General features: G+C 42.6%; 1 protein-coding gene across 1 annotated transcript; it reads right to left on the bottom strand.

Annotated features, from left to right (window-relative positions):
• Positions 1 to 916: 916 nt before the first annotated feature.
• On the bottom strand, positions 917 to 24,034 carry LOC101170230 (inhibin beta A chain). Its single transcript, XM_011488645.3, has 2 exons — positions 22,187 to 24,034; positions 917 to 5,014 (listed from the first exon to the last, which is right to left on the bottom strand). Exons 1-2 carry the CDS (start codon positions 22,737 to 22,739, stop codon positions 4,194 to 4,196), a joined length of 1,374 nt encoding a protein of 457 aa, XP_011486947.1. The 5' UTR covers positions 22,740 to 24,034; the 3' UTR covers positions 917 to 4,193.
• Between the last annotated feature and the right edge of the window lie 597 nt (positions 24,035 to 24,631).

Raw genomic sequence — 24,631 nt, 5'->3', positions numbered from 1 at the left:
AATCCATGGACACCAGTGAAGATCACAAATCATAGAAGAAAAAAGGTTCAGCGCACTGTCTTGTGGGGTCTAGATGACCCCACTTCCAATGTTAAAGTGCCTAAGATAGCACAAGGTTTAAGCACCTCAGGCTGGGAATTGGACTTCCTATTAACCGATCAGAAGATGAATGCAATCCCCGAAGGCCATGGCAGAATTGTTTCTTCCAGAGATCAGATCGGAGATTTTCCTCCGAGTGGCAGAGTGTGATGTGGAAATCTTGGCTTTCTCGGTCACATTAGTGTTACTATAACAAGCATATTTCCATGTAAACCATCAGAGGACATTCTCAGATCTGTTTGAAGTGCTCCATGTGCTGCAGGTGTTCAGCTTCCACCAAGTCTTCTACGGAGCCCATCTTTGATCTGTGCACATGCCATGTGATTATTTTCCTTCTTAAAATTGTTTCCATCCTCAGAAAATGCTTTGTTTGTCATCTGCTGGAGCGGAGGCTCTGCATTTTAGCAGCTGAAAGTTAAACAGAGTAGAGAGGAGAGACCGCAGAGCTTCAGCCAACCTCTGCGCTGCTCCTCCGGAGTGAAACAGCTTTATTTCATCCGCATTTTTCCTCCCCAGGCGGAAATTAATTCCCACTGCGTCTCTCCAACAAACTCTGAAAGTCCCTTCAACTCTCAGTTCTCAAAATCGCTTTTAAAATCTGTTTGTTTAGCAAAGATGGCCTCACATTGTTGTGCATTTGAAAAGGATCCAAAGCCAAACTCCCGGCTGGAGTTTTAGCATCAGAGAAAGTGGTGACAAACTGCTGAGCAGTAATTTATGAAAAACAGGCTGTGTTTACAGAAAAAGAAATGAAGTTTAATAGCTGAAGCGTTTCAGCAGCCAGAGTGCAGAAGATGAAAGAAAAGGACACATTCCCTCTGTGTACATCCTGGAAACTTTAATGGTGAAGAACATAAAGATGAAAAACAAATAATACTGCAAAATAAATTAGATTAGAAAAATGGCACAAGCACATTTATTTCATACAACAGAGCAAAGCAACATACTGCAATCTTTATATCAATATATACAGAACCAAAAATAGACTCTTATTCTTTGTCCACTTCTTTTAGTGTCAGAATGTATCGTTATCATATTTATTATTATCTTGTCTTGATAAAGTAAAAAAAAAACTCTTTGCAAACCTGACCACTCATTGTATTTACACTTTTATTTTTTTATGACAACTATTTTTCGATCTGACATGTTTTGATGCTCAGATTTCAGAAGGAAAGGCTCCATTCTCCAGTTTAATGCAGAAAAACTCTCCATGTTTTGACAAAAAGGCCACAGATACTCTTGACTTTTGGCAAACTAATCAACAATACTGATATCACAAACACACAATTACACTGATGGTTTTTGTTCTATTTTTTTTCCTTCAGATGCAAAACTAGAAAACGTTTTTCTCTTTTCTTTTAGGTTAAATGAAAGTGTAAAGCATTGTGGAAAGCAGAGTTCCTAAAACCATCACAACTCTAAATGACAAATACAAGGCTTTCAGAGATACAATACAATTCCGTTTTGTCTTTCTGAAAGGGATTCAGACATAAAATACTTGTCTCCCCTAATTGCATCACATTTCACACTACAGATCTTCAAAGACTCCATTTTATTTTACTTTCTGTCACTTTTCCTCTGAGCTCTACTGACGCACACGTGTCTTTGGTGTCCTAAGGGCAAACTAAACCTGCATGTGTGCTCTAGAAGCTGAGAAGTGGCTGCTCCTCATCACAAAAGAACCTTCAAATGCTTTCAGAACCACATTCACTGATCCTTAGAATGACAAACATGCAGGATTTTCTCTTAGTTCTTTAAAAAATGTTATTCTCTAACATTTAGATCAAAAGATCAAAAAATGTATTGTCTTTTTTTTTCTTTTTAGCAGTGTGTAACGTCTACTGCCTTAATCATCTGTAGTGTGTGTAAAGGATTTAATTAAAACTCTCAATTTGGTGAATCAATGTTTTCAGTCTGTCACTGCATTTAAACTAAACCAATAATCTCAAACAAAAATATAAAAAGATATAAAGCATTTTCTGGGATGATTCTTGTGGGTTTGAAGTGACAAACTCCCTGGGTGGGCGGAGCCTGACCACTGGACCTGACCCATCAGTGACTGGGCTTGTTGAGAGAAGTTACTTTCTTCAAAAAAAGGGATGAAGGGGTGAAGAACAGGGATAAATAAATTTTTTAGTCAAGTTTGTCTATATAACCAGAATGTTTGATGTTATACCCCAAATTAAATGTTTTTTTTGTTAGTTTATCATGGCCTTATTTCCTTCAAAATAAAAATTCTTTTCGGGTCAATGTCAATTTAACAACAAAGACTCATCCGGTCAGAGTCAGTGTGTTTCCTGTCAATATGCTTCATGCAACTGGTGCAGATAAACTGCATAATAAAAGCCTAATAACAACTGCAATGCAAACTTAAAAGGAGAAAAGTCCTTTTAAAGTCAGACTTTCTGCATTTTAGTAACATGAACCTAATGATGACGTTAAAATATTTCCATTTGCTGTGTGGTTTGTCTATCATTGCCACCTGAAGGCAGAACCAACAGCAAGTAAAACAGATATGAGGAAAAAGTAAGAATAGAATAAAATCATTAAGAGCTCTTGTTTTTGGTCCACAGGGGGTGGAGTTTTAAATCACATCTGTTAGAGTAAACTTGAGAATGTCATTGTTGAGTCTTGCTGTAAAAAGTCAGTCTGAATTTGAGCAAAATACAGATGCTGATCAATTTTCTTTGATGGATAATTGAACAAGAGTTTTATTGTCAACAAAAGAAGTTTCTTACAGCACAAAAAGAAAATGTTTGACTTCTCAGCTCTAGAACAGACTTTTGTTTTAGACAATGTGGGATTTTTTTCTGACCATCTATAAATGTAAACATACCAATACATCCTAAAGGATCTAGCCAAATACTTTCACTGACAGAAACATTTTTAGACGAATGAAGTTTCACAACTTATAAATATAAATAATCCCAAAAAGTTTTTTTTTTCTTTTTGCTAAATTGGGACTCTATTGATGGAAACTGGGAGAAATGAAAGCAGCATTAAAGCCCCTAAGAAATACTTTTTAACATCTATAGCAATAATGGCTACATTTAAAAGACAAACGTAGCTTTTTAGGTGCTCTCATTCAGTCACTTCAAAAAGTTTTTTGTAAACGTTTCTAAAAGTTTTGTCGGTGTTTGGTGGAAATAATTAGCCTGACGCAGCTGTTTGATGGACAGTCCACCAATCATGTCATGGGGTTTGCCTTCCTTCTTTTTTTTGACACTTTTAACCCATGTGTACAGCACGAGTCACCTCCGGCTAAGCAGGGAATAGGCCCTGCAGACTGACCATCATCAGGAAGACTTGCTGGTGCCTGTGGGTTCTTATGAGGCTCCGGCCGTCCTGGAGGGGTTTTCGGACTCTTTTATCTACTGACTACTCTCTGAAGGTGTGAGGCTATAGTGCAAACAATGAAAACGTTTGTAACGTTTTTGTAAAGAGAAATATTATCATTAATAACATTAATATTAATAACATACTTACTAGTAATAATAATTATAAAATTAACATGGTTACCTTGGTAACATAAAAAGAAGTGTTTGGTTCCAGCAGCTGGGCCAACTTGTTTCTTTCAAGTATCTCTCAACGCACACAAACATACAAACGAGCATACGCACACCACAAATGTACACTTCCAAAGAAAAAATACAAAATGTTTCTTTCTTCTTTTAACATTTGAAAAAGTAAACAGAGTAAAATACAATAGTTATGATACGTGAAGCACGTTGCATAGTTTAGAGGTTTTTTTGTCCTTAGTTTTTCAGGCACCTCATTTTTCCAGAATCTGACGGATTGAGTGGTGCTTGAACGTCTCGCCACATAAATAAGCCTCACTTTTCCTGTTTTTGTAGCAAAAATATATTAGATATTCATTTTTTTCTTTTCTTTTTCTGAAAGTGCCATCAAGATTCTCTGGGAATTCTGCTAAAATAGTTTGGAAACAAGTTTTTATCCCAGAGAGTGACCCAGAGAGAGGTAAAGACTGAGTCCCACAGTCACCAGCTCATTGTCCTGTCCTCCCACACGGGACGTAGAGGTGCTCTCACCAATTCTATTCAGTCCACTTTGTTGGGTCCATTGTGTTTTGGTGTCTACGAGCAGCCGCACTCCTCCACAATCATGTTTGGGATGTCCTTCTTCACGATCCTTTGCTTCTCGTCGTAGTACAGCATGGACATTGCTCGTAGCTTGGTGGGTGTGCAGCACGATTTCAGGCTCTGGAAGGGGCTGTTCTCCTTCATCCGGTAGTGGCTGATGACGGTGGAGTGAAAGGACAGGGAGGACCCTGGGAGGCTTGCAGCATGAGACGGGCAATCGCCCTCGCAATAGTTGGCGTGGTAACCCGATGGGGCAATTATCCAGTCAGCCCACGCGATGTCTTTGAAGTTGACGTAGAACTGCTTCTTGCAGCAGACACGCACCTTCCCATCGCACTCCAGACCTCGTTTTCTGCGCCGCCGCGAGTCGTTGCTGTCTCCCTGGCGGACCACTGCCATGAGGAAAGGCCGGTGGGACTGTTCCCGCTGGTTGTTGCGCTGCAGTGTTTCCGTGCTGCCAGAGACAAGGACAACCGTGACGCCAGCATCTGCACAGAGTGGGCAGGACATCCTGAGGCTCAGTGTGCTCCCCTCTGAGCTCTCCAGCAGCGCCTGCACTGCCGCTGACACGGCAAAGGTGTGCCACCCACTGCGACGGGTATCGACCTTCTTCTCGGCCAGCAGGATGTCATCCTGTGGTTGAGACAATCGTCCGTTGGGGAGTCGGCGCTGCTGGAAGAGGCGAATGGTGACTTTGGCTCGGCTGCGGTTGGTCTTGACCATACGAAGGAAAAGCCAGACAGTAGCCTGTTCCACCAGAGACATGTCACCACCTTCCTTGGAGAGGACAAAGTTGATCGAGCCTTGGGATTCACCTGAGAAGCACAGAGAGGACATGTCAGGGAATGGACAGTTTAGACTTAGCATATCTCCTAAAGTGGTGGGTCTTCTCAGCCATATCTCAAGTAATGTTACTTGCTAGGAGTTTGATCTCCATTTGATAAAAAAAAAAAAAAGAAAGCCATTTGACTTTACTACATCATCAACAGCCAACAAAAGCAGACCTTACAGTACATCTAGAGGCGTGTCTCTTCCAACAACACAGCCAGTGAATGCATCATGTGCACATGTGTGCCAAAATTCTGTGTGTCAGCCACATCTGAACAACAGAGTAACTCGCACAGCTCAGCTTCTTCATCATGTTACCCTCACACGCTTCCTGCTGACTCAGCGGCGGTCGCGGCGTTTGGAATCAGGCAGCAATAAAGACAGTTAATGGTTCCCACCAGGAAACAGCCGTGATGCTGTTTCTGCAGCGCAGAAGAAAGTGAACAGACTCCAAACTGTTGGTTCCAACGCAGTGCAACCAGAAGCTGCAGTCAGACAGTAAAACTCAGTAAAACTCAGTCTCTGTTTTTGAGAGGACAAAAACTTATTTTCTCAGCAAGAAAATATATTTTATTTGTTGGATCATTATTCCTGAAGGTGGGAGTTTGAAAGCCAGTTTCCAACCGTTTATTATTTTATGGAAACAAGGTGTTCAGGCTGATTAAGCTTTTCAGTTAGTGGTGTCTTTTATTGAGCTTCATTCAAACTCTTTGTTTAACATTATTTCAGCGTTTCAAACTTAAAATATAAGTAAAGAAGCAAAAAAGGACTTTGGATAAAAGCAGAGCTCACAGTTTACCTGGAGTAGAAATAACTTTAACTTCACCTGAATGCCATTTGAGCTTTGTTTGTGCTCTTGATGATCTCTGGATGAAACAGGCAGCTGAGGACATGAAGCATTCCACAGAAAAAAGCCTGCTTCATCATGTTTTATGAGTTTATTTTCCAGAACAAAAGTGAACTTTTATCAAACAAAAAACGTGAATAAAGGGTCTCATCAGTGATGGGTTTGAGGTCCTTGGACTCCCTTACTGGCCCCAGGTCCAGCAGAATATGGAAGTATTTTTTCCCCAGTCTATCAGGTTTAAAGAACTTGGTTCAGAGACTTGGTTCTTTTACCAATGGTTGCGCTGCCCTTTTAAACAAGACTTTAGGCGTTTTTATCCCTGTCTGTGTTGGGCTTTCTTCTCACATACTTGAGCACAGCCTGAGCTTTCCTGGTGTTTGTTGTGTTTGTGTACAGTTTGTGCGCTCCATGTTCTCGCACAAATGCCTGCCCGGGCCTGTGAGGATTTCAGAGGAACCTTCAGGCTGCGTGGCAAGCTCCTCCGTTGCATAACCTTCCCGTGTCCCTCCTCTTAGTCGTGTCTCGCGCTTGTGGGCGTGCACGCAGAACCAAAGTCACGATCTGAGCGTTGGTGAATGTCAGCGACGGCGGTGGTGCTCCGGTGCCAATGAGTGCGAGGAGGCGGCTGCCACTCTAAGGTCCATTAGTGTCGTTTAAGCGACAGTTCAGGGGCGATTTTCTCACCTACATCATCGTCTTCATCTCCTCAGGGAGCGTGAAAAATAAAAGCCCTGTTCATTCATCCTTCCTCAGAGAAGCTAACCGGATCCAAACTGCTGCAGGAGCACAGAGAGATTTACATCTGCAGATTATCTTCACAACATTATCTCCTTGGTTTTGAGGAAAAACTCTATTTAAGGGACGAGTTGGGCTGTTTTGTTAATGTGACTGTTGACTTGACGTTAAGTTGATCAGACAGCAGCTTTTGTTTTCTATGAGAAAGGGATTTAATTATATTGTGGAATTAAACATCCAACTGCAGGCAGGAAACATCCTCAGTGTTTTACGTTTGAGTAATATTTGTGGTTACATGGTAAACAAGTAAAGCTGCTCTGCTGGACCTCCAGGAGGCTTCTGTTGTTTGCTCTGAATGAAACAACTGGGCTACATCTAATGACTGTTTTGTTAACAGCTTGTTTTGTCCAGCGATCCTGAGAGGCATCGATGGAGGAAAGACACTGCAGAAATCCTCTTCCCAAAATCAAAATCGACCTCTGATCCCACAGAAATGTTTGCAGAAAAAAATAATCCACGTTTTTATTCTGCAGGTGAAAGTGAAAAATTTAGGGGACTATTTTTTATTGACCCCTTCTACTTTTTATAGTCAGTGAACATCAGAGCGTTGTGACAGTGATGTTACAGAAATCCAATTATAAGTTTAAAGGCTACTTTTTCTCTTACGTTTGAGTTATTTTGGTTTTGAAGTTTTTATTTAAAATTATTTGAACATTTTCCCAACTGCTGATTTCAGGACTTCTGATTGGCTGACTTACTTGGTCTGTGTTAACTGAAGGCACAAAAGCCTTCAGGAACATAGCAATTGGCTGCTTCTTTATTCACTAAAGGACTTAAAAAATCTTTTGTTCCTGGAGCAGCTGTGGATGCTGCATTAAACCTGGTTTAGGATCTGTATCTTTTTTACTCTCAAAATGTAACCAACATAACAAAAAATTCCACGTTTGCAATGATAGTCGGAAAAATAGTGGATGTAGAGAAGAGTTCCATTATGGGCAAACAGGAAAATGCACCAGAACATCTAAATTCTGGTTTTACATTTTTCTGGGTTGCATTTTAACTCGTACATTTTCAAAAGAAATGATCAGAGTTCAGTGATTCCATCTGAGATGGGTTTTTACTTTTTTGTTGTTGTTGTTTTGCCATACACAAATCCTATTTTGAGCTAAAACAAAACCATGACCCAAAAATCAAAGTTTGGACCACATCTAGAGGAAAGTGAAGGGTTGCATCCCTGGTCCGCACGTAATAAAACTTATTAAAATCTGGAAATAGTCAACATCAAAAGCAAAGAGTCTATGAAAAACTATTCTAACACCAGACAAGGACTTTGGTAAGCTGGTTCAACAGTAAGACAGCGCAGAACCCAACCTGGATTCTGCAGGAGCTCCTGTTAGTTCCAGAATTGCAAACCTCTGTCAGGCAAAACCCTCCAAACACTTCAGCCAAACCCAACAGAATGAAGCCACCTTCCAAACTTATGACCTAAAATATTGAGTTCTTTCTTATTATTCTGACATTCTACAAACTAGAAAGAAAATATGGGAACAGAACAAAACAAGGAAGGTTTCCTAGGTTTTCCTGGCAGTTGATAATGGGGGGAAAAGTTCAGGTCCGTTTGAGCGCAGGCTCTGTGTTGGGCTCACCTGTTGGTGTCCAAACAGGTTCCCGTCACATGGAAGGAAAAGTTTAATGGTTTGGCAGGAGAGCATCATACAGCATCTTTTCCCGTTTCTCATGAACTCCTGCTCAATCTTAAACTAAACAGTCTGTGGCCCGCTTCTCAGGATGGAGCGTCTCGCCTGGAATTTTGAAGATGGTCCAGACGCAGATTCAGAGCTGGAAGCATTTTTCCATGAAAACAACAGCGAGGACAAAACAGTTCTGACAAAGAGCAGGAAGACCGACAGCAGATCACTGGAAGCGAGAGCAGGAGCCGCCTGGAGGAAAATCAATCCAAACACTGATGATGATGGGGTTTGTTTAACTTCATGTCAGGGAGAGCAGGGGGGTTCATGGAGTCCGGCAGCTTGTTTAAACTCAGAGGAACCAGATTTGTGTTTGCGAGTTTGTCTGCAAGTCTTTTCTTTGCAGCTCATCGCTCTTCTTTCCCAACTCTCCTTCATTTACAAAACGGCGGCCTTCAGCCTCCGACGTCCCAGCAGCTCATAAACCTCGGGGGGGGGGGGGGCTGACACACACGCAGGGCTAAAAACACGTTTTCTTCAGATCATTTCTCCAATAAAGAGTGATGGAATGAAGGATAAGAATGCAAAAAAAAAAAGCTTTTTCGGTGCCTTTTGTCAGACCATAAATTAAAAAGCGGCTTGCAGTTAAAAATACAATTCTAGACAATTGAATTAAAAGCAATAGCAGACATGTCCTAACAATTCACTGGATTTATCTCCAGTTTATTTTATTCAAGTGAACACTCTATGCAGGTATTCTAAACATTCTTCGCTCATTATTGTTTCCAAATGAAATGTAATGTTTGTTTACTTGACTAAAATATACAAAGATACTTTAGCACTGCATTTTTATGACCCTTCATAACTATATAAACACCCCAAAAATGACCATTAAATATCCAGTTTAGACTATTAAAAAACAAAATAAATTAGATCATTTCTTAACAATAAAAACTGGTTTAGAAGATCAGCAGTTCTTATCCTCAGCTGTGATTTAGACCTTCATGGTCAAAGAGAGCAATAATCAAAGGTTTTACTCTTTTTTCCGGCTTCTGTACTGAGGGTCATTGTGTTTGTGCAGGAGGTAAACTGTCTGTCAGCAGAACGGATCATTTAACGCGATTAGTCCAAAATTGTCTAGTTGACTAAAAGTGTTGCAGTGACAAAGCAAGAAAATTCCTGAGTATTTAGAACCACAAGTTTATGATTCAATTCATTTCTAATACATTTTTACCTTATGTTTTTTTTTTTAAACTATTTTAGTTAGGCAGTGATGTGAAGGGTTTTGACTTGGACCCACACTGGGTTAAGCTCATTGCACCCCCTGGGAAGCAAACCCTGGTGTCTTGCGTGCCGGTCCAACACCCCATCAACTGAGCCATCCAGCCTAACAGCAAGAAGGCTCTGGTTCAAATCCCAGGTGGGCTCTTTCTGTGTGGAGTTAGCATGCTCACCTTGTGCATGCATGGGTTTTCTCCAGCTGCTTCTCACAGTCCAAAAACATGCTTCATGGGTACATTAGTGTCTCTAAATTGTCTCTAGGTGTGCGGTCCTGCATTAGGTGCACGGTAGCTGGGATAGGCTCCAGCAACCCTGTGACCCCGAAAGGGTCTCAGTGGGTTCTGAAGATGGATGGATGGATGGATGGTTGAATAAAAGCTTGAATTATTGACGACATAATAAATTCTTACACTAAAAACTAACCAAAGCTGGTTTATGCCTGAAAACACATAATACGCTGTAAAGGAAGTTTGTTCAACATTTCCTATAAAGTTATGTTTCATGTGATAAATGAAGATGAGTCTAAAACTGAGTTTTTAGAGTTTGGGCTGAACTGATGCTGTTCTGCTTGACTCTGATGCACACACCTAGAAGGTTGACTGCCAGCCTCAATCCTTCCCAAATCCCCATCCACCACTTTAACTGGGGTCAGAGCAGAGAACAGAAGCAGAGGGTTTGGTATAATAAAAGCAGAGCTGGATCAGAACAGATCTCATCAGATCCTCTTTAGTCCTGCATGCTCACACAGGAAATGCTTCATTATTCAGTGTTTTCAGATCTTGATGTGTTCTGACAGTAGCCTAGTTCTTCTCAGACTTCAGCATCTAAACACCTGACAGGTTCCTGAAGAAATGAACTTCTCTGAACTTCAAACGTCTGACTTATGAGATCCACTGAAGGTTTTATAGAGCTTAATAAATTTCAGAGCACAGAGCATACACCTGTCAAAGCCTAAAGCAGTAGCAGGGTTCACTGTGGTGGCGCGAAGAGGAGGCAGACCTGGTCTATGATCCTGTAAATCTAGGTTTGGTTGTTTGAACGAGTGGGCATTCCCTCCATCAGCCTCCGTCAGCCACTAGTCCTCCTGTTTACTCACAAATGCACACGCTGACAGTGACTGAGACAGAGCTCTGGTCCTCGTTTATGGGACAGTCTGCCAGAGGACCTGAGAGCCACAGAGGGCATAGTTGCTTTTAAGAAAAGGCTTAACCTGGCTTTTAATTCATTTTACTCCTTTATTTATTTATTTTATTTTGTATTCGTTTATCCATTTTATTTTGTTCTATGAATTTACACTAGATTATTAATCATTCATAGTTTAATGTTTATTTCTGGTGCTTCGTCAGTTGGCTCCTCCCCCTTTGAGTCGGCTGCTGTTCAGCCGCTGCAGCTCTGGATGGGGACCTGCATCTCCACTTAGATGTGGTGGGGCGGTCCCCGCCTGTGATGCTGCATTTGGCTGCTTGTGCAGCTATTAATGGAGTGGGAGGTCCCAAATATTAGCGTTTCCAACAACCAACATGTTTTCCTGCTTAGCCTACTTCCCATTGTCTTTCCCCATCAGTTAGGGTGTGGGAGGTGTGAAAGGGTTGGGGGGGGGTTGTGTTTGGGTCTGGGAAGGGGGCTCTATTTTAATTTTCCGGCTCGTTTTGATATTTTTTATTTTGTTTTGTCTTAATTTAAAGCACTTTGTGTTATGTTTTTATTGGAAAAATGCTATGCAAATAAAGTTTGATTTCATTTGATTTCATTTGATTTATTTTGATTTGATCTGTGGGCACACAAACAGTCGCTGGAGTGCGTTCTTCTGCAGACCAGCAGCCTGAAAGTGCTGACATGAATCTGCAGTTTAACCTCCTGCAGCTTTTTGTAAGACTCAGAGTAAAGCAGCAGCTGAAACAAAACTGTTAAAGCTGCCAATTATTATTTCAATCAAAATCAAAAGAAAATTCTTGAAATATGTGAGAATAGCAAGGATTTTTTACTGCTTTCATGGGGTTTAGGAAAAGCAGATGTTTGTCCAGTTTGGAGCCTTTAGATGAGAGTTAAAAAGATTTTTCAGATACTTTAAAGTCATCCAAGATTAATGAATGGAAAAACTGTCTGAAAAGTTTTTTATCTTCATTCCCAGGAGCATAAATCACTGTGTGACTGCGATCTCGCCCCCCTGCAGGCCTCCGCCAGCATGTTTCTTGAAGACTGACAGAAGATGCAGCCGGACTGGAGTCCAAACCAACAAGCATGGGGACTTCCACAGCAAAGTTTATGAACACATGGGACCAACGAGGAAAGGACTGGTCTGACGAAGACCAGCTGTAAAGCACAGAGGTGGAGGAGGGATCATGAGGGACTGAACGGCTGGTTCCCAAAGATAATATTTTCTGTTTCCTGAACCCCCTTCACATCTGCACACCCCACTGTCTGCAGGAAATGAGAGGAAGTTGGTGTTAAATGTTCCTTCTGCTGTTCAGAGGCGCAGATTAAAGCTTCTGCTGGGATTCACAGTTTGCACAGCTGCTCCCCCCCCTTCATTCCAGCATTTGTGTCTTCGGGAGCCTGAATCAAGGATACCATGGAAGACAGGGATTGTAGAAACGCACCAGATGTGAAGGATGGCAAGCAGAGACTTCCTGTCAGAGCGCTGCCTCCAGTCAGGCTTCCGCTGGCTTGGATCCGACGCCGCGACTCCTCCCTTCTGTCACCTTTACAATCAGAGTTTGGCCTCAGGACATTTTATCCTTCTTCTTGGTCCTGGAAAACTCACGCCTCTGTGTTAGCTGGTGCTGCTCTGATTTGATTACCTTCCCTGTCTCTGTCAAAGAGAAATCCCAAAAATGGCCCTAAAGACAGAGCTGAATCCCTCTGAAACTAATTAACATTGGTCTGCTCTGACTGACACTTTAGTTTAGTTTGCCCTGCAGCAACAGAACAATCCTGCAGGTCTGAGTCTTAGCTTTGGAAACCTGCGCAGACCGACCTGTTCTCAATATGAGTCGCCAAGAACAGGCTGTTCATCTGCAGAAGTCAAAATAAAGATCTGAGCTAAAGTCGTAGGTTCTTTTAATTTTGAGCAGTTTGGACCGTAAAGAACTGCTTGGTTCTTATAAAAGCGATCAAAGTGGAGATGTAAACAGCATTTACTGTCTGGCTGAGGCGCCAAAAGAAAGGAGTGCAAAGGCTTCCAGTGAGCTTTTAAAAAAGGAGGAGACGTTAAAGGAAATGGGATGGGAAAGGAAGAAAGTCTCGTCTGAACACAAAGTTTTCGTGAAAACTTCTGTTTCTGGGTGGATCAAAGATGAAGGAATGAAGATGAGTCACAGGGAAGAAAACTGCAGACACGTCCGGTTCTGATGTTTAAATGGGAACCAGTCAACACTGGAGAGGATATTCAGCACAGGCTTCACAGATGCAACAGATTACCCCCAGCCAGCTACAAGCTTCATGAAATAGACAGTTTTTAAGAAACCTGGCAGAAATATGAGGATATAAAACCTTCATTTTTCACTTTGAAACATGTTTCTGCTCAGAGAAACCTCGGCATCCATGCTGACGTTTGTGAGGACGCTGTCAGGACGCTGTGAGGAAGATGTTGGTGCAGAAAAAATCGTATCTTTCCACGCTAATATTTACAAAGTGAAACGCACTGCAGGCAGGAGGAAACAGACCGAGCTTCCATGTTTCTTCATGTTGTCCCCCATCATGCTCGGCTCACGTATCCTCTTTGATCAGCAACAGATTGTAAGCGACTTCCTGTCACATGACTGCGACATGGGCTGGATGAAAAATTTCCAACAAGCTTGGAAAGCTTTGAGAATGAGGTCAAAAGGTTGGAGTCCAAAGATCCATAGTTGGATGTGATAACAGCATCTTTCCACTTTACATAACAGAAACATTTGCTCTAAAAAAGGACCCATGAGAGTTTAGGGACTGAGACAGCCAGCGTCTTAAGACAAATCTGTTTTTGGTTTTAAATTCTGACTTCCAGGACCTGTTGTTCTTGAAGCTGATGTTAGTATCTTAGTTTCCATGTTTAATAAAGTGATTAAGAACAGTTTTATTTTCTAGAAGCAGACTTTTCTGACTAACATGAGAACCAGAGCTTCGTTAACATACGTGAACATGGAAACAACGTTAGGATGATTTTGGAACTGTTCATTCTGGACTTATGGAGTCTCTCACATATAAAGAGTAAAAAGCTTTTCACCTTGTTAATCCAAACCTGAATGACACTCGTCTCTTCCAACCATAAGGATGTTCCACTCTTATTTGGGACAAACTACTTTCAGATTCTAGTCAAACAAATGAACAGACTTGTTTTTCATATTTCTGTTTCAGTGTTTGGCAGAACGCTTGTCTGTTTTGACTTGAATGTGAACATAGACATATAAAAAAAAGGGAGGGTTTGGTTCTAAAAAAAACAAAACAAAGGACAACGCATAACTCACTATGTTGTGCTGGAGGGATCTTAATGCCCCTAAAGCTGAGCAGAGCCATGTGTGATGAAACAAAGCTTTCATTATACCTGTGTCTACGCTAATCATCTGCAGGCAATTTCTCAGCGTTTGTGTTAATCTGAAGATGCTTCATGTGTTTCTGGCCAACTTTCCCACTTAACACAAGAAAAATGAAACTGGAGGAGTTTGTGGTTGCAGCTGGAGCTGCAGGAGCGTGTCGGTTTGTGCTGTTAACTGTGCTGTCAACTGTGTCGGCTGTTAGCAATAAATAAAAGTGGCCTGTAAAATGATTCCAGCAGAGAAACTCGGCTTCAAACACGAGAACTGCAACAAACACGAGCGACCCGTTCCAACATCACCCCCCGCCCCCAACTCGGCTGCTGTTCTTTGCTCTTCAACAACCGTGTGGTTTTCATTTGCAGACATCGTTTGCAAACCGTATTCATCTCTGCAACAATGAACCTACCGACCAAAAACTCTGCTCTGAGCTCCAGTTCTGGATTTCATAGTTCATCCTCTCTAAGGTGAAGAAGTCTTGATCACTACAGACTTCCTGCTGGAAACCAGAATCTAAACATTTATCAAAAAAAACAAACCTATGTCTGAGTAAACCATAAGGAAAGCATGAACATTTTATTTTATCTTTACTTTCTCATTGAAGCTGAATTAAATAGAATTGATGATGCAGATCCAATGCATTTGACTAAGCAACCACCAGGGGGAGGGGTTAAAAACTTCAGCTCTGGGCTGTTTTACATTAAAAGACCAAACAACAGAAATAAACACATTCACAATTTAGCTTAAGTCCATGCGTCCACTCCCATTTATTCTTTCTGTGTGAGGATTTACTATACAATACCATTATGCTGTCTCTTTTTTCTATTCAGACTGCATTGTGCTGAAGACCGATGTGAACGTACTATTTGATTCACATTAGACTGTAGGATCTGAACCACTGGTCCCCAACCTTTTCAGGCCACAGACCAGTTTAATGTCAGGCAATCTTTTCACAGACCGACCAGCACGAGGCCGAAATGGGGGTCCGATTTTTTTAACCTCCATTTTCTCTTAACTTTTGAGGGTAACAGTTATCTGCGTCCACTAAATCCTCTGGCATTTTCTAAATATGATCATAAATCCGCAGTTTAAACAACTTTAGCAGCTATTAGCAGCAGCATCCTCATAACATTAAAAAGCCAACTGCTAAGTTTTCTGCATTATTATTAGGGTCTGTGGGAACAACTGCCACAATCAAACCATATTTGGAATAAAGACTGTAAAATTGGCAGTGGCTCAAGCCGTTGAGCCAATCCATTATTATTAAATTCAAATTTCATTTATTTTCAAGTCAAAGATTCTTTTTGTTTCCTCTCTGGATTTTTTTCGTCAAAAAAAAACTTTCCAAAAACATTTGTTTTTTTGTTGACTTTGCAAGCTTAGTGGTTTCAATTTAGCGGTTGTCGCAGCCACTTTAAGAACGTAGCAGATGAATTTTTGACATGTGACTGAGCGACTAGACATGCTTCAAGAATGAGTCAGAATCCAGCAGTTTTTCAAAACAAAACTTCCTACAGAATTAAATTAGAAGTAAAATGGAAAACTGTAGTTTGTGTATTTTTTTATCTGCAGCCTGGTACCAATTGTCCAATGGACCAGTACCAGTCCACAGTCTCGGGGTTGGGGACCATTGACCCCTTAATAGTGCCCATCTTCCAACAATTAGTTAAACAGATGTCATGCAGATTTGTCTATTGTTTTAAAGGACGGGGTTCATTGCTATCCTCCCATCAAAATGGAGATAACTGTAAAACAAATAAATGTCTTTTAACCAGCCCAAACAAACCAACAGGTCATGTGACCACATCATTCATCAGCATTCTGCTCCTTTTCAGCCAAATCCATGGAACGGTTCCTGAAAGGAAGCTCTCTCAGTAAGTCCAGACACAGGAACTGTTTCTGCTCCGACAGCTGCATGTTTCTGTTTTCAGTCTGTCAATTGAAGTTGAGTGTTTTCAGACGGTGAAGCACGTGCACTCGCAGCTGAAGCTCTGTGACCTTCTGATGAAGCTCCTGATTTACCCACTGTTGTTGGGTTCCTCTGAGGAATGTTTGGCGGTCTGAAGCCGTCCGTCCGCTGAGCCATGCACGTACACACTTCACAGGGTGAAGCTCAAGCACTGCCTGCTCAAAGACGTCACATCAGCCACCCACCTTGATCTGTGCAGGAAACTCTTATCAAGACGGTGGGGGCAACAACTTCCTGTAGAGGGAACAACATTAAACAATTGCATGCCCCTCTGGTGTCACACACAGCAGTGACACCCGTGTCCCACTGGGACCTCAGCTGGGCTCAAATATAACTAAGAGCTGAATCAGACGCCGTACTGCACCCTCCATTTTCTGCTCCTTCCCAACCTTCTGTCAGTGACCCCCACCACTGAAGTGGATTGCTTCTGACCTTTCAGAACTCCTCTGTTCTTCCCAGGGAACCAGACCAGCAGCGGACTACAGCAAGTGACACAGACGTCTCGCTCAGACTTGCATCTAGAGACACAGCTGGGACTGTTGACTTCAGGATGAAGCCTGACCCCACCCCCCTTTCACCTGTGCAGACACAACACCACCACTACCCTGCAGCTTTCACCATGACTCACTGCTGTTTCAAAGATCAGGTTCAAAGACTTTGAGGGAAGAATGGACTGATGATTTGTGCTGCTAAAGGACATTTCAGAGGCAATTTTTCTGGAGAATGTAGCAGATTTCAGTGTTTTTCTCCCGGCCCTGGGAAAGTCATGTAGACTCGGCTGCAGTAATCAGGATTGCTGATTGAAGTCCCTTCCTTCCATGGATGGAAAAAGTTCATCTGCATGTGATCAGAGACCAGGGTTTTTTTTTATGGAAACTAGAGTTTTTGAGGATTTTCACACCTCCCATACCAAGATAACTTATATAAGAAACCAGCAATGGATTAGACCAGAAGGACTGTTTAAAGTGGCAGAACACGAGCACAACTTAATGTTTGATCCCAATTTAACACAATAGATATGAGATAATACGTTACCGTTGTACCTCAGCAGAGTCAGGTTTTTGTTGCTCTTGATTTTTCGATATATAAAAGGAAACTTAGTCACCGTGAACTTGTGTTTAATTAACCCTTGTGCTATCTTAGATAACACCACCCTAACATTGACTTGTCCTCCCTACGATGACAAATAGGTGGAAAGATTTCATGTACACCAGTGAAGATCACAAATCATTGAAGAAAAAAGGTTCAGCGCACTGTGTAGTGGGTCTATATGACCCAACTCCCAATGTTAAAGTGCCGAGGAGAGCACAAGGGTTAATGAGCCCTGTTTAAAATCGCACTGTTTTGTTTCTGGGAGCTGACCACTGGAGCCACAAAGCAGATCCACTGGACCCTATACTGTAGCACTGTAATGATGAGGATTGACCAAACACTGCCAGGAAGCTGGCATTGACCAATCAGGGTCTGGGATTTGGTTGTGACGTATGGGGGGGGTCTTTTGATTCAGAGAACTGCCAACCATTTGAAAGATTAATTAAGGTGAAGAAATGAATATTTGCATTTATATTGGAATAGAGCTGTGAAAGAAATAGCCTGGAGGAAGATTTGCCTTCTCTTCCAACTGTAAGCATATGCGGTATTGTTGGGTAGCGACAGTCCAGTGTGAACCTGACTTTACAGTTACAGTTCTGCTTCAAATACCAACTTTCAAGTCAAAGGTTCATTTGACCAACTGCTAGGCCACGACCACTTTATCCTCGTGTCCTTTGTCCTTAAAATGATCAGGTTTCGCATAAAGCACTGATGATAGGAAGACCGAACAGAACATTGGAAGGTTCAGTTAGTGGGTACAGTTTCGTTTGATGACTATTGTGTCTGAACTGTAAGAATCTTTCAACATAAATCATGCAGACTATAGGTTCATCACTCTACCTGAAGAGGAAACAGTTGTAGATCTCTTTTTCAATGGTGTATTTATACACATGTGGAGCAGGACCACTCACTCTGTGACTGTTTTCTACAAAGTGATTCGTCTGTCCACATGGAAAGCATCTCTGGCTGTCACTCCAACATCAAAGCACAGCCAAATATTCAAACCTACAACTGCAGAGAAACAAACACCCGACCAACGGGCCACCGCAGAAAGGGGTGAAGGATGAAGAAAAGGATGTTGAGAATATGAGGTTTGCCAAAGAAAATATGCCAAGAAGAAAAGGATTTTCAAGGAAACCAGAGAGGGAACATGCTAATTGTGGTTTATTTTCATATCAGACAGATGTTTTGTCTTCTTATCATCTGCTTTGGTTCATTCTCCCCTTGTTTGTTGGGGTCAGCGAGGAGAGCCCAAGCCGCTCACTGCGCTGCCACAGTGGGACCAACAATGAGCGTTTCTTCTGTCTGTCGGAGCGACCGAGGGTACGCCGAGGTTACAGGCAGCAGCAGAGAAGAGCGGGCGTACATGAAAGCCGATTGTGGAATGTCGCTAATGATGTGTTCAATTAAGTTCAATTAGCCTAATTGTCCTCTGTGTGTGGTGAGAGGCCGGGAAGAAGGCCGGAGACAAACTGGGATGGAGGAGAGGACTTTAAAAAGACAGCGCTGATAGAAAGAAACCAGTGGACAGATAGACATTGTGCTAGAGCTGCTAAACAGAGGTTGACACTTCGCCTGCGCCAAGAATCCAGTCGCCTCTTTGCTCCTTTGCTCGCCGTCGCCCAAAATAATTACTGTGCTCACTGAATGCATCAGCTCTTCCAGACAAAGTGCGGTACTGGCTGGGTGCAAAGTTTTCTCACAGCAGCTTGGGTTACATGTGACAAAAACAACAAGCTCATATGGAAAGAGGGCTGCAGCTAGAAAACCCTAAAATAAGCATTCGGCCGGATATAGGACAAGGTGTGACGGGCGTGGGCTTTTGATGGACTGTTAACCAACAACCAGCAAGATAGGGGGCTCAAAGAATAAAGAACACAGCAGCAAAATCGACAGGAAGAGAGTAATAGTCAGGGGTCAGTGAGTGTCTCTATTGATGTAAAACCGTTAGGTAAAACTGCTTGTCATCTTCTCATATCGCAACAAAAAGGCGACCGAAATGACTTCATTTGGTTAGGACCGGATGTTAACCATTTTCTATGGGTGACGTCCCACTTACTCTGTCCAGTTCTCTGATACAGTCAATGGAATCTCCTCAAACTTTCAAAATAAGACATTCTTTCAAAATTCTTCTTTACTGGCACCTTGCATCAAGAAAGACCAAATTCAAACCTCCCAGAGGGTTTGAGGTGGAATTCTTCCACTAAGACTGGAGTTAATTTGACAACATAAAATCTGTTTTGCAATCAGAATGTTAGACAAGGGTGGAAACCCTCTTGACTAGATGAACAAACATTGTCTTAGACTGATAATTAAAAACAAAGAAACAGAAGAAGTTATGAAAGGGGGAAAAAAGGCTAAATGTGAATCAACTAGTGTTTTTTTCCGATGCTGTTGTCCCTCTGTGATTTTTACTGCTGATTTCCAAAACAACAAGAATGTCAACACTAAAACCCAAATAAACCTGTTTTTAAAAACATTTCCTCGATCCTATAATAGCTGTTTCCTGCTTCCTGATTGCTGATTTTCTTTTGTTGTTTTACATTCCCCAGTTATGTGAGTTGTTGTTGGCTTGAGCGCCCCCTAGAGGAAAGTTTACCTACACACATTTGAGTTATAAAGTATGTGAAATTACAATTAAAAACACGTGTTTCTGGGGTGTTAGCCTTTTAAACATGCTGCCAAAGCACAAATAAAGGAAGGAACAAAGGTGCTGCACTAAAACATAGATTTTATATATGATTCTAAAGAAAATAACCTCTTCAGGGGTTTTACTTGGATATCAAATTTTTCATACACATTTTTTTATCTACTCAATTCATTGAGTTTTTTTTTAATTCTCTTTCTGCATTTTGTCTTTTTTATCTAATGTTCAACAAAAATTTCCAGCCCCCTAATATTCAGGATGAAAAAAAAATCTTCATGTTTGAACTTTTCTGCTTTCAAATCAACTAAAACTTCAGAAAAAGTCCCTTCAATGTGCATCTTTCAGCCTCCTGACTGACTGTACATTATCAAAGGCAGATTTCACGCCTTTTTAAACCACCTCTTTACTGCCTGGATGAGGTTTACAGTTAAGAGAACAGCCTTCATGAAAGTTTAGAGCAGAAACAAAACTGAGCGGAGAGCTCCTTTAAGACGTTCAAAGAGGCTCAGAGCTCGGCCAGCATCTCCTTTTAAGCTGGTCAGAACTGCTTCAGCAGGTGATCAAAAAGTCAGCCATGCTTTCTGCCCCCCAGTGGCAGAGAGTTCCGCTGTTCATCACATTTTATAACAGTAAGAATAATAAATTGGTCCGTTTTTTAGCTCCTTCACCCCTCCGTGTTATGTGACGGACAAACTCCAGTCTAGAAGCTTCTGAAGAACCAGCTTCTGAACGGCTTTAATGTCAGTTTGAGAGCAGGAAAGTGGAGAGGGAGTCTGCTTGAAGTTCTGTTTTTTCTTTCAGTCAAGCTGCTCCGTTCAGCCTGTTTGCACAGATCCACTTCATAAAAATCTTTTCCGTCTGCTGATTCAGACTCTCGCCTACAGCAGTGGAGCAACAGAAAATCCAGAGAAAGCAAACGTCACGATCCTCTCCACAGCGCCAAACTGACAAATCAGCTGAAGGAATTTGCCGCTTAGCACCGAGAGGTGATCTGATGTTCAAATGTTAAAAAAGAAAATGGCTCAATCTCTTCTGGGTAAAGTTTTCTGCTTTTCATCTCCTACTGTAAGACAAAAAAAATAACCCTAACACATCTGCTCTGTTGTTCCTGTATCTTAAAACTTGCAGTAACTTTTTGTAAGAGAAGTGAGGTGGAACTGGAACTGCTTTTCTGGAGCACCTCACACCCAGGAGACCTCATAAATGCTAAGCTGTGAACCGTCACAGACATGCTGCAGATGGGGGGAACCGGGCCCTGCCACAGGTCTGCAGGTCAAAGGTGAGCAGAAGGTGGAAGAGCACAGTCAAAAGCCGGGGTGGATCCCTGCTCCTTGACCAGATCTCTGCTGCTCCCCTCTGTCCAAACAACACCTAAGAGGCAAAGCACACAGAAGCTCCAGCCCACTGACTTTAAGCAGATAATGAGCTATTCTCAGAAAACAGCAGGATACAGGTTATTTAAGGGGGTGGGGGGTGTCAGCTGAAAGAGTGCACAGGTGGAGTTAAGCAGGTGGACACACATGTTGGTCTTTTTTTCATTACAGGGTTTTTTATCGACACAATGCATTCCTCGTTGATCCTTTAACCCACACTAAAACGTGAGGATCCGCTCAGGATCCAGGGTGGTCCTCACAGTTTAGAAGTGTGTTTCTCCCTTTTCCAATAATCTATTTCTACTCTTTCTTTTTGACAGTAGCAAGAGTTTCGGAAGGTAGGTTTTTTCTTGCTTCTTCTCCCGTTTTTAGTCCTGACCTCATACTTTACCACCTTCAGAGGGTTTCAGGATGATCCCTGTTGTACTTTTCTTGCCTCAATTACTTTTACTGTTGTAATTTTGTTATTTTTCTTAACTAAACGAGTTCTAAAAAGCTTTTGGTCATAGGCAAGCTCTGGAAATCCAGATTCTTTGAAATCATTGCAAAGCCTTCTAGGGGAATATTAATTTAAATGATTCAACTCCGATTCCTCCACAAACGCACTGAAAATGCAGTTAACAGGCTTACACTCAGGTCAGTGTTTGCTTGTGTGTAATGTTGATAGATTAAAGTTGACTTCCCAGTCACAAATTATTGCTGCTGCTTTCCATCCATCAAAACAGATACACGTGTTTTCACAGTGGTTGTTATCGGCGCGCTGCGCTGACTTCCATTCATTTGACAATCTGGAGTCAAACTCTAACCTCAGCTTGACCTTCAGACCCCAACACAGGTGAGATGCTCCCCCATGTCAGAAGGGGTCCCAGCAAAACCAACAGACCCCATAAGAGTGGTATTTACAAAAGGCTCTGATGAGGGTTCAGAGATGCTTTCACACACACACACACACACACACACACACACACATACACACATAAGCACGCACACACACACACGGCTCGGGTTTGACTCACCTGCCTCAGCGAAAGTGATGATCTCCGTTGTTTCTTCTGAGTCGCCGCCGTCTCCCATGTGAGCAGCGGCTGCTCCTCCCATCCCTCCGCCGCCTCCTCCACGGCCACCCCTCCCCCGCATCTCATCCTCCCCCCCGATCTGAACGCTGCCGTCCTCGGCCACTCGCCCCACGTGGAGTTTGCGCAGAGCGTTGAGGAGGGCGGCACGTGGCACCGGCCGGGTGATGTTGGGACGCTCCTGCAGGTGCAGCATGTTGAGGATGTGCCTCTTCACAGCCTCCACCACGTCTTGTTGAGCCGCAGCCTCCTCTTCCCTCTCATGTCCTGCTTTGTCATCACCATCTCCCGCCATCACCCCTTCGTTTCGCCGCATCCTGGCCAGGGCGCAGGAGGGGCAGTGGGAGCTGGAGGAGGTGTCCAGCTGAAGCTTTTGGTGAGGATGAACACTCAGGGAAAGAGGCTGGAGCATGGAAGCTGGGTCTGAGGTCGATCCGGAGCCCCGGACCTGGACCAGGAGCAGAAGGGCCCAGCTGAGTAGCGGGAACACTGACATGATGGCAGGAGACACTTGAGCGGCTGAAAGGCTGGTTCTGAGATGCTGTCTGATGCAGATGCACAGATGGGACAACAGGGATGAAGACACCTCTGATTTCAGGCAAGAATCAAAAAATGAAGAAGAAGTCTTCTCCTCCTCTGCCAGTCTCTCCGTTGTCCTCCTCTCTGAAGTTTGGAGGCAGCAAAGTTGAGCTCAGCTCACAGTCCACCTGCGAAACGGAGGGAAAAAAGCTGCAAAGAAGCGAGTGAGAGGACGAGACCAAAAAAAACAACGGCGAGCGAGAAAATGAGTAATCCTTATCTTTTTTGTCAGGGACAGATGGCTGTGAAATGTGGAGGCGTCACACGAGCCAAAGAAAAAAACAACAAAAAGAAGAGAAAAAAAGTCAGATGTGATGAATGGATGAAGGGAAAGTGTTGCCGTGCTCCCTGGGCGAAGTCACTGCAGAGTGTGTTTTCGGCGTGTGTCAGTTAGACTAAGTTATCCCAGACGAAGGGAGTTCCTCTCTGCCTCTTTCTGGCTCTGCTCCCCCCCTCTCTGCCTCTGTGAGAGTTGAATGCCGTCTCTGGTTCACCAGTTGAATGGTTTTAGCGGAGTGGGCTGGGCCGCCTCTCTCCTCCTTGCTCTTGTCCTTCTTTGCCTGCCTCTGCCACTCTCTCGCCTCCTACCATCATTATATCTGTGTCCCTCCTCCTTCAGTCTCGTCCAATCTCACACAGTGACTCATAGCACTTTTTACCTTTCTCTCTGTGTGGTTGTTCACAGAGAAGCTGGGATTCCTTTGCCCCCCCGTCAGTGAATCAGTCATGCACTGAGGGGGAAAAACTGCCACAAACGTGACTCCTCTTTCCGTCTGACCGTCAGCAGGCCTGTCTGATGTGCTGCATGTCTTCAGTCTGGTTGAGCCTCGTCTCTTGACAAGCCCCACCTAGACAGTCTGAGATCAGGATGTGAGCGGCAGTCATGGGTCGGCATCTTTTAACACCTCAATCCACCATAGCGGAGGAGAAGTCCAAGACTTCCAAGAGTCGGGAAAGGGAAGTCCAGCTGATCTAGAAGAGGATGACTGAGAATAAAACTGAGAATAAAACAGTCCAGCACTGTGAGAAGAAGCCACAGAAATCCGAAATCCTCCTGTTTCTGCTTCTTTTAATGATTTCTGTCCTTATGATGAAACCTTTTACTCAGACCTTTAATTAAAACACACACACAGGGGCGAAACTATGAAGGGGGGCAAGGGCCCCGCTAATACTTGTCCCCCAATTTGAGTCAATTTTAGTATCATTACTGACAAAGTAAGAAATGATCACACAAGCTTCTTTAAAATATTGGTGTAACAATTGAGTTTAATGATTTGATTCATCATAAGTTGTTGTTGTTGATCAGATTCATAGTCAATACTGTTTCATTTTGTACAATCCGATTCACTGACCTAGAATGGATCCAGGACATATTTAATCAAAACTTCAACCTGACTCAGAGAGAAATACCTGGTACTAAACAGTCCAGGGATTTACAGATTCCTTGGATTTCTTCAGGATCATCAAGTGTAAATGAAATATGTGTCCAAACAAACAAGTAAACAATAATGAATGCCAAATCCATTCACATTTTAGTTTCCTAAAGTTCAGCCCACTGTTGTTTTTCCACATTAAAAGAATCCAAAGGCAACATTCTTAGAACATTCTAGCACACTGTGTGGTCACATGTCTTTGCTAAATTCAAAGTGTTTCCACACATTGGACTGGAATGATGGACTGATCAGTTTTTGCTGATGTCATCAGGTGTGTTTTCTGCTGTGATGAAGATTGGTCGTTTTGACATTATAGTAAAATAAACCTACCATGTCTCAATCCAAATAGTATTTTCCAATATCAATCATCGATTTA

The sequence above is a fragment of the Oryzias latipes genome, chromosome 20, assembly GCF_002234675.1.
Source record: "Oryzias latipes chromosome 20, ASM223467v1".
In the NCBI taxonomy this organism is placed as follows: domain Eukaryota; kingdom Metazoa; phylum Chordata; class Actinopteri; order Beloniformes; family Adrianichthyidae; genus Oryzias; species Oryzias latipes.
The sequence above is the reverse complement of the archived record's forward strand: the minus strand, read 5'-3'. Positions and strand labels throughout refer to the sequence as shown.